The 8,813-nt window shown below is 38.1% G+C and overlaps 2 protein-coding genes and 1 pseudogene across 2 annotated transcripts; all 3 read left to right on the top strand.

Moving 5' to 3' along the window:
• Positions 26-1,859, top strand: LOC104720071 (annotated as a pseudogene).
• On the top strand, positions 2,080-3,157 carry LOC104720070. Its single transcript, XM_010438041.1, has 3 exons — positions 2,080-2,122; positions 2,320-2,810; positions 2,906-3,157. Exons 1-3 carry the CDS (start codon positions 2,080-2,082, stop codon positions 3,155-3,157), a joined length of 786 nt encoding a protein of 261 aa, XP_010436343.1.
• LOC104717220 (putative nuclease HARBI1) lies at positions 5,255-7,292 on the top strand. The gene has a single exon (XM_010434763.2). The coding sequence runs from the start codon at positions 5,438-5,440 to the stop codon at positions 7,034-7,036; it is 1,599 nt and encodes a 532-aa protein (XP_010433065.1). The 5' UTR covers positions 5,255-5,437; the 3' UTR covers positions 7,037-7,292.

Here is an 8,813-nt window from a genome sequence, read left to right as displayed (position 1 = left end):
CTTCTTCTGCTTGTTTCTTCTGCAGATGGCTGAGCAATTGTTACAATCTTTTAAAAGGGTGGATGGCTTATGTCATCCGGATTGCGTCAAAGCAAATAATGAGATAGAAGATTACGGTAACTTATCAAATCTTTGAATCTTGAGAGTTAAGAGTTTATTTACTTTCTTTGCATCGTTAAAAGAAACTGTGATTTGTTTTAACTGATACTGACTCTCATTTTATTATAACATGTTCAATCTAATCCTCTTTAAAGAATTGACTACAAGATTTTAATCTTTATTTTGGTTGTCTCGCAGATGCGTCTCAGTCTGCAGCTTTGGTAGTCGTGAATCTGATTAGCTCAGTTTTTGATGGATAATGCTGGAAAGGAAGAAGTGCCAGGAGAAATGGATCATGAACGTTGTCAAGTCACTACCGAAAACTGCCTTCGGTACTTGGCTGAAAATGTTTGGACCAAGAAGGAACATGGGCAGGGAGAAATGGATGGACAACGCTGTCAGCTCACTGTCAAAGACTGCCTTGAACTTGATTTTAAAAAAGGGCTACCAAGAAGAGAACATTGGGCTGATTTGGGATGTGTGTCCAAGGTTCCCCCATTTGCTTGTAAGATCCCTCGCGTTCCCATGAAAGAAGAAGTTGATGTGACCATGGATGGGGCTAATAAGGAGCAGCTTGTGGCTGAGCTTGAACATGAGGAACTAGTAGCTGAGCTTGAACCCGAGGAGCTTGTAGCGGAGGAATCATTGCTTGTACCTGAAGGACCAATGACTAGAGCAAAAGCTAAGAGGCTAAGAAATGCACTAAATGGGCTTATTCAAGAGCTTATGGCCAAAGAGAGCATGGGAAGAACTATTGGGGATGATACCTATCAAGTCCAGCCCACTTTGAGCCTAATTCAAGTCCAAGAAAGCCCAAAACAATCACTTTGTTTTGTGGTCAAAGAGGAGTGACGAAAATTGAGTTCAACTCACCTTGGGAAGGACACCTTGGGAAGACAAAGTTCAAGAGTTGAATCTTCATTAAACTATCTATCTTTATTGTGTTTTAGTTTCAAGAATAATACTTGGCTTTGTGACCAAGTTTTCTATCTCTATATAAACTCAAGTAATCTTATTTGAGAATCATCAACCAATTTTCCTTTTCATTTTAGAGTCTATCTCTTTGTTCTTTGTCTAGAACATTTCTTTGTTTCTTGGTGTGTAATATCCAATCAACAACCTCCTTTTGCTGGACTAGTGTGTCATATCTATCAATGATTGGAGTTGGGAATATCAGCAGCCTTCCGTAACTGCTGTGCGACCCCTCAATCCATCAAATATCCCTTGTTGCACCTTGCACCTTGGCAAGTTTCTATCCTTTTTAGTCCGGCTTAGTGATCCTCGAATTTTGGGCGTATCAGAAGTGATTGAGGCTAAGACTTATGATGAAGGATTCAAGCTGTTGGAGCATCAACCAGTGGGTGCTAAACTGCATGTGTTCAGTCCGCAGATTGATCGTGTTGGAGAGGTAATGTGTTGTAAGTTAACTTTCAGAATTTTAAGAGATGAATGACAAAGTTTTGATCTAATCTTGTTCAATCTTTTGTTTGGTGTGGTAGGGAATTTACGATGGCCCCGCGTCAGGTGAAAGTGGAACACGTTATGTTGGACTTAGGGATGTGCTTATAGCTTCAGTGGAGGAGTTCAAGGGAGATGTTGTTGCGGTCGTGAAGATATGGTACAAGAAGAAGAATTCATTTATCAAAGTATCGTTGACTCGCATGTTTCTCTCAGTACCAAAAAATGGTGACGACTCTCAGGCCATAGAGCCAACAGGTCTGCTTATTGACTTCTGTGTCCCGCGCTTATCTATAAACTAAACAAGATCTTGGTAAGTATCTGGAGCACTATATGCTCTAGTTTGTGGTCTTATATTGAGGATGTTTTGTGAGACTTATGTTCTGTTTAACAAGTTGAGTATCTTGAAAACCCTATGTTTGTTGTGGAACCCTGTTTGCGGTCTTAAATTAAAGATTGTTTTATGAGACTTTTATCTATGTGTTTAAGAAGTTGATCGCTACTTTCTAAAGTGATCTTGGTATGTATCTAGAGCACCATATGCTACTTGTGGAACTTGTTTCTGGTCTGGTCTAAATCAAAGAGTTGTTTTATGAGTCTATTTGACTATACACAGGAGAAGTCAAACAAAATGTAGAGTTTTCTTTGAAGCAGTTTTCAATTTCCAACATAATTTCTAAAATTCCAACAATCATTCCATAAACAGGCCAAATTCCTAAAACATTTTCATCTTTTTTTTTTTTTTTTTTTGTTGTCTTGCAGATGCATCTCAATCTGCAGCTTTGGTAGTTCTGCGTCTGATTAGCTCTGCACGGGTGATCTCCAAACTCGACGCTCAGTATACTGAGTACTCAGCTCAGTATTTGGTGGATAACGTTGGGAAGGAAGAAGTGGAGGGAGAAATGGATCAAGAAAGCTGTCAGTACACTATGGAAAACATACTTCGGTACTTGGTTGAAAACGTTTGGACCAAGAAGGACGATAGGCAGGAAGAATTGGATCGACGCCATGACCTCACTGTGAAAGAATGCCTTGAGTTTGCTTTTAAAAAAGGGCTACCGAGAGGAGAACACTGGGCTCATTTGGGATGTGTGTCCAAGTTTCCCCCATTTGCTTGTCAGATACCTCGCGTTCCCATGAAAGAAGAAGTGATTGAGGCTACAAATTGGGATGAAGCATTTGAGCTGTTGAAGCAACAACCGATGGGAGCAAGACTACATGTGTTCAGTCCAGAGTTTTATCGTGTTCGAGAGGTAAAGTTTTGTTAGTTCGATTTCAAAATTTCCAGAGATTAATGACAACGTTTAGATCTAATCTTGTTTAGGTTTTTTTTCTTGTGTGTTAGGAGGGATTTTACGAGGGGCCTTCAGGTAATGGAACACGGTATGTTGGGCTTAGAGATGTGATAGTAGTTGAAGTGGAGAGGATCGAGGGAGAGATTGTCGTGACTGTTCAGATATTCTACAAGAAGAAGACCTCATTTGTCAAAGTTGTTATGAGAAGTATGTTACTCCCGCTTAATGGTGTAGACGAGTCTCAGGTCACGGAGCCAACCACACTGCTTGTTGACTTCTGTATCCCACGTTTATCTATCAACTAAGTAAGTATCTGCTGAACTTTATGCTGGCATGTGGAACTTGTTTGTTTGTCCTTTACTAAGAATGTTTTATCAGACTCTTATTTTCTGTTTAAGAAGTTAAGTATCTTAAAAACCGTATGATTGTTGTTGAACTCAGTGTGTGGTTTGAAATTAAAGATGGTTTTATGAGACTTTTATCTGTGTTTTAAGTTGTTCTCTACTTTCTAATGAGTTTTCAAGTTTGTATGTATGAGTTATGAGTTGATAGCATAACTAGGTCTCTCTGGTTCATAACATCTATAGGTCTATTGCATTTGATTTTCTGATAAATTAAAAGAGCTCACTTATTCGAACCTTTCTACTAAATTATGTAAGACCAAATCTAAAGTAAAAGTGAGATTAGTACTTTACTTTCTTATTAGAAAAAGGGCAGGTGCCCGTCGAAGACCAAAAATTAGTAGACTAATGTAAAGTGGCTTATATTATAAGATAGTCAAAACTGATACTGTGGGTATGTCAACGGTCAACGTGCTGATTGGAAGAGACAAAAAAGCATCATGGTTCACTCCCAGCCCAAGTCACCGCGTTATAAATTCTATACGCAACTCAAATATTGATATGCCGCCCATCGCCAACTAATAATTTTAACCAAATTGGCTTCTAGGTATTTTTATTTATAAACGTATGATTTGTTAGATATTTAAAAATTGTCTTTCCATGAAGCTGTTGAAACACAGATTAATGCGGAAGCACAAGGCTATGCTTATCCAGTCTTATCCAAAGGCTAAGGTTTCTAGTTTCTACGCGTAGATAGAACGAGAATTTTGTTAATTAAGGCATGACAATTGGAGAAAAAACAGAATGTTTTATGCAAAAGTCTCTTTCGTTGCCAAAAGAAGAAAAGTTATTTCTTTCACAGCTTAGCTAAGAAGTCGGAAACAAAACAAGTAAAATTACTACAGCCCTCTCGCATATTTATGGCTGTGTAAGTGTAATGAAAGTGACCAATCTGACCACTTCCAAGAAACTTCTAAGATCCTCTTTTTAGAAACGTGTTTTTCCTCAAAAGTAACAAAAAATAGGAGAGACGGGAAAGAAGCCTGATTTGATATTTTTAAATAATACAGCAAGTTTTCACGAATATTCCCAAAAAAAAAAACAATCTATTGAAGAAGACAAAGGCATACAAAGACACACCAACCATGCTCCCTACCGCGTAAATCTTTAAAATAAACAAAATATAAAATAAAATTCAAACTAAATAATTAATAATAATACTTATAACTAATTTCTAAGTCCAAAACATGATGAATGAAATTAATGTTCTCTCTTATCTTCGTTATCCATCATCGTCTATTAATCAACAGTTGCTCATAGTACAAGTTTAGAATAACTACTTCAAAACTTATTAAAATGTGTGGTTAAAAAATATAGTCTTAATTCTCTTCGTATACTAAAACAATAAGCTAGAACAACATATAGATTTATCTGATCAAATTCGACTACTTCATGTTTTGTTTGTTAAAATTTATGAAATATTCAGTAACGCTTATAAATTCAAAACTTTAACTGTTTTCAGTGTTAACTATTTTGTTCCTCACGAATCTCAACATAGTCAATCGATACTCATACATGCATATGATAAAAACACAGTCTATTTGTAATAATAATAAAGGAATCATAAGATAACAATAATAATAATCAGACTAGTAAACCAATTCGGATGTCATCTAGAAGACTAATAAATTAAGTTTAATAGTTATGTATATTAATGATTTGTTTTGCCGAATCTTCTAGTTGAAATAACTAAAAACAGTATTAGCTATGTAGTTTGCACTTGCACTAATATCGAATCTAGTAGTAAGATATAACGCTTAATAAATTAAACATGTTTTTCTTTTTGTCTTTTTTCTCAAACAAAGGATTTTACGCGGTGCAATCTCAATGAATCAGTAACGAGTAAACGCTTTATCTTAATTAAAAAAATAATAATGTGCAGACAAATAAAGTCAAGTCACCGTCAAACCCAATCCGGTTACCGCGCGCTTCCTTCGTCGTCCTTTTTTTTTTTGCTTCTCTCTGTATTTTTCACAAACGCAGACAAAGAAACCTTTTTTTTTATAAATCGTCTGAAACCAAAACCAAAACCATAAAACTCAAAAATCTTTGTCTTCAAACTTCAAACACTTGATTAATAAAAAAATCTTTTGATTTCACATCTAATCTTTACAAGTCAAACACTTTTCAAACAAACACAAAAATTTCGTCAAACTCTGGAAAATTAATATTTTCTCCCTTTTAATGGAAATCTCTGCTTTCCCATTTCCATACCTACAAGACGACGAGTGTTCCCATTTCCTTGGTCTATTTCAAGACATGGACTCTTCTCCTTCTGGTTTCGGATTAGAAGGTTTTGGTAACAATAACAACAACAACGACCATACTAATAAGAAACGTTCAAGAAAGGACGACGACGAAGCCGACGCTGTGAATGGTAAGGCTGCGTTTGGAGACATACTCGCCACGCTTCTTCTGTTAGACGAGGAAGCTAAACAGCAACAAGAGCAGTGGGATTTTGAATCTAATCAAGACAAGTCTCTTCTTGAAGCTAACCACAAGAAGCAAGTTAAAACAATGGACGGTTATTACAACCAGTTACAAGGTCATTACTCTCCAGCTGGTGAAGGAACCGATGGTTCTGCTTCCCGTTCTAAACGCGCACGTAAAACCGCCGTAGCCGTTGCGGTTTCTGCGGTAGCAATAGCGGACACAACAGGTTCAGCTGCTTCCGTTCCGGCCGCGGATATCGCTAGCGGTTCCGGGTCAGGACCGAGTCATAGGAGATTGTGGGTTAAAGAACGGACTACAGACTGGTGGGACAGAGTGAGCCGGCCTGATTTCCCGGAAGACGAGTTCCGGCGAGAGTTCCGGATGAGCAAATCGACGTTTAATCTAATATGCGAGGAGCTAGACACGACGGTGACCAAGAAAAACACGATGCTAAGAGACGCGATCCCAGCTCCAAAACGCGTTGGCGTTTGCGTTTGGCGTTTAGCTACAGGAGCTCCGCTTCGCCACGTGTCGGAGCGTTTCGGCCTCGGAATCTCGACTTGCCACAAGCTGGTCATCGAAGTCTGCCGCGCCATCTACGACGTCCTTATGCCCAAGTACCTCCGGTGGCCGTCGGATCAAGAGATCAGCTCGACGAAATCGAAATTCGAGTCCGTACACAAAATCCCAAACGTCGTCGGATCAATCTACACCACGCATATCCCGATCATAGCTCCGAAGGTACACGTGGCGGCGTATTTCAACAAGAGACACACCGAGAGGAACCAGAAGACGTCGTACTCGATCACGGTTCAAGGAGTGGTCAACGCCGACGGGATCTTCACCGACGTCTGCATCGGAAACCCTGGATCTCTCACCGACGACCAGATCCTCGAGAAATCTTCGCTTTCACGGCAGAGAGCGGCGCGTGGGATGCTGCGTGACAGCTGGATCGTGGGAAACTCGGGGTTCCCGTTAACGGATTGGCTTCTTGTGCCGTACGCTAGACAGAATCTGACGTGGACGCAGCACGCGTTTAACGAGAGCGTCGGCGAGATTCAAGGGATCGCGACGGAGGCGTTCCAAAGGCTTAAAGGAAGGTGGGCTTGTTTGCAGAAACGGACGGAGGTGAAGCTTCAAGATCTGCCGTACGTGCTTGGAGCTTGTTGTGTGTTGCATAACATTTGTGAGATGAGGAACGAGGAGATGTCGCCGGAGTTGAAGTTTGAGGTTTTTGATGACGTGGCGGTGCCGGAGAATAATATACGATCTGCTACTGCGGTTAACACGAGGGATCATATTTCTCACAATCTCTTGCATCGTGGACTCGCCGGCACAAGAACTCTGTAGACTCTGTTTTTGGAAACTGATTTTTTTTTTTTTTTTTTATGAATTGCAAATTCGTTTTTTTTTCTTCCAAATTAGGAATAAACAAAAATTATTTTTAGAGATTTGGATACAGAAGTCATAGTGGAATTTAAGTGTAGAATTTGGCAGATGATATTGTTTGTGTTACTTATTAGCATTGTGTAATTTTTTTTAGTTCTTGTATTTTTTTCTATACAGCAATTGAATTTTGAACCAACATCTATAGATTATAAAGCTTTGTTTCTTTCATTTTTTTGTTGTTGTTCACAAAATAGGAAGACAAAAGACAATTTTCACTTTAGTCCTAAGAATCAGTGGAGAAGCATTACAAGCTTAGGTTCAGACAAAAGTACAACGATGACTAAATGAAAGTTGTACTGTACGTACATAATCTGTTTCTTTCTTTATATCCCTGAGTGGAGATTGGAGGATCTTCCTTCTCTGTTTTACTCTTATTGTCCCTCTCGTTTTTAATCTTTATCACACCATAGGAAATTTAGACGAATTTGCTCAAATGGTAAAATCGTAAACTGTGGTGATGCATTTGTTCTTGTTTTTTTTTTTTTTTTTTGGAGTAGGATTTTGGTATTTTGCATGAGATTTGGTGGTAGAACCAACTTTGAATTTATCACAACCGAACATTATTAGATTTCATAGATGATTTTAGAGCCGGACATGGAGGTTTCGATTGTTATTTATTGTATGTTCTTTTTCAAACTCAATAATTTTTAACTTCTGTCTATGAATATGAATTATTGATGTTAAGCTCTTGGAAAAGAGAATGTAAATTCGGGGTTGCTACGTTTGAAGAGATAAGCATGTTCCTTAGTCATTATTTGTGGGCTAAGGGATACACAGAGGAAAATGCATATGGACCATGTTATAAGCATTTATTTACTTCCACATGGCATATGCAGTAGACTAGTAGTATCAAATTTTCTATTCTGTGTTCATTATGAAGAATGCAACACAACATTTGAAAGTACCCTCAATATAAAGTTCAATTGACGAACACAAACATCTTTTCAAAAGATTATGTATAGTTGATTGAAATTGAGTTCCTACCCCTATACACCAGAATTGTAAAAAAAAATTAAGTGTATGTGATTTAACAAGACAATGATTAAAGTCATGATTCCATAGTTAATCAATCTTAAAGATCCTAATCATGGGTTTTAATTTTATATGTAATCAAATAATATGGTTATTTGTTAGAATGTAATCAAGAAGAGATCAAGGATGATATATTTTACTAGATTTTCAAGTAACTCAATGTCAAGTGTATTTGTGGTTATCAAAATTATATTAGTTGAATTAATAAACAGTAAAATCGTTATTCATCAATCGATGATCGTCACAGTCACAGCTTATTATTTCCTTAAAAAGCCAATTAAGCTACATTCAAGCCGGCTTGACTCCTATATATTACCAGATTACCCCTACTGTCATCCGTAGGGGACCGGTCTCTTATGGTGTTAACCGATGGGTAATAACGTAATCTCACAATAGCCAATTCCCATTGCCGATCAAAAACAGCAAGCAACGAACGCGCGGTTCGTCTCGATCCCGTCCTCTCCATGGCTGTTACAGGGACGTCGTTGGATTTCGATTTCAAGCTTTTCACGTACTCATTGGAACGATCCAATCTCAGGAGTCTCTGATTTTGTGAGATAGTTGTGTAAACTGAGGGGTGGGAATTGTAATTTGCTAAGCGATTTTGGATTCAAGGTACGAGGTTTTTTTTTTTTTTTTTTTTTTT

The sequence above is a fragment of the Camelina sativa genome, chromosome 10 (genome assembly GCF_000633955.1).
Source record: "Camelina sativa cultivar DH55 chromosome 10, Cs, whole genome shotgun sequence".
Taxonomy (NCBI): domain Eukaryota; kingdom Viridiplantae; phylum Streptophyta; class Magnoliopsida; order Brassicales; family Brassicaceae; genus Camelina; species Camelina sativa.
The sequence above is the reverse complement of the archived record's forward strand: the minus strand, read 5'-3'. Positions and strand labels throughout refer to the sequence as shown.

What these genes read in the sequence shown, in the direction of transcription:
- LOC104720070 (XM_010438041.1), top strand. Translation starts at nt 2,080, where the DNA reads ATGTATCTAGAGCACCATATGCTACTTGTGGAACTTGTTTCTG. An exon ending in ACTTGTGGAACTTGTTTCTG is followed by an intron (nt 2,123 to 2,319) that starts GTCTGGTCTAAA and finishes GTTGTCTTGCAG; the next exon opens with ATGCATCTCAATCTGCAGCT. An exon ending in AGTTTTATCGTGTTCGAGAG is followed by an intron (nt 2,811 to 2,905) that starts GTAAAGTTTTGT and finishes GTGTGTTAGGAG; the next exon opens with GGATTTTACGAGGGGCCTTC.
- LOC104717220 (XM_010434763.2), top strand. Translation starts at nt 5,438, where the DNA reads ATGGAAATCTCTGCTTTCCCATTTCCATACCTACAAGACGACGAGTGT.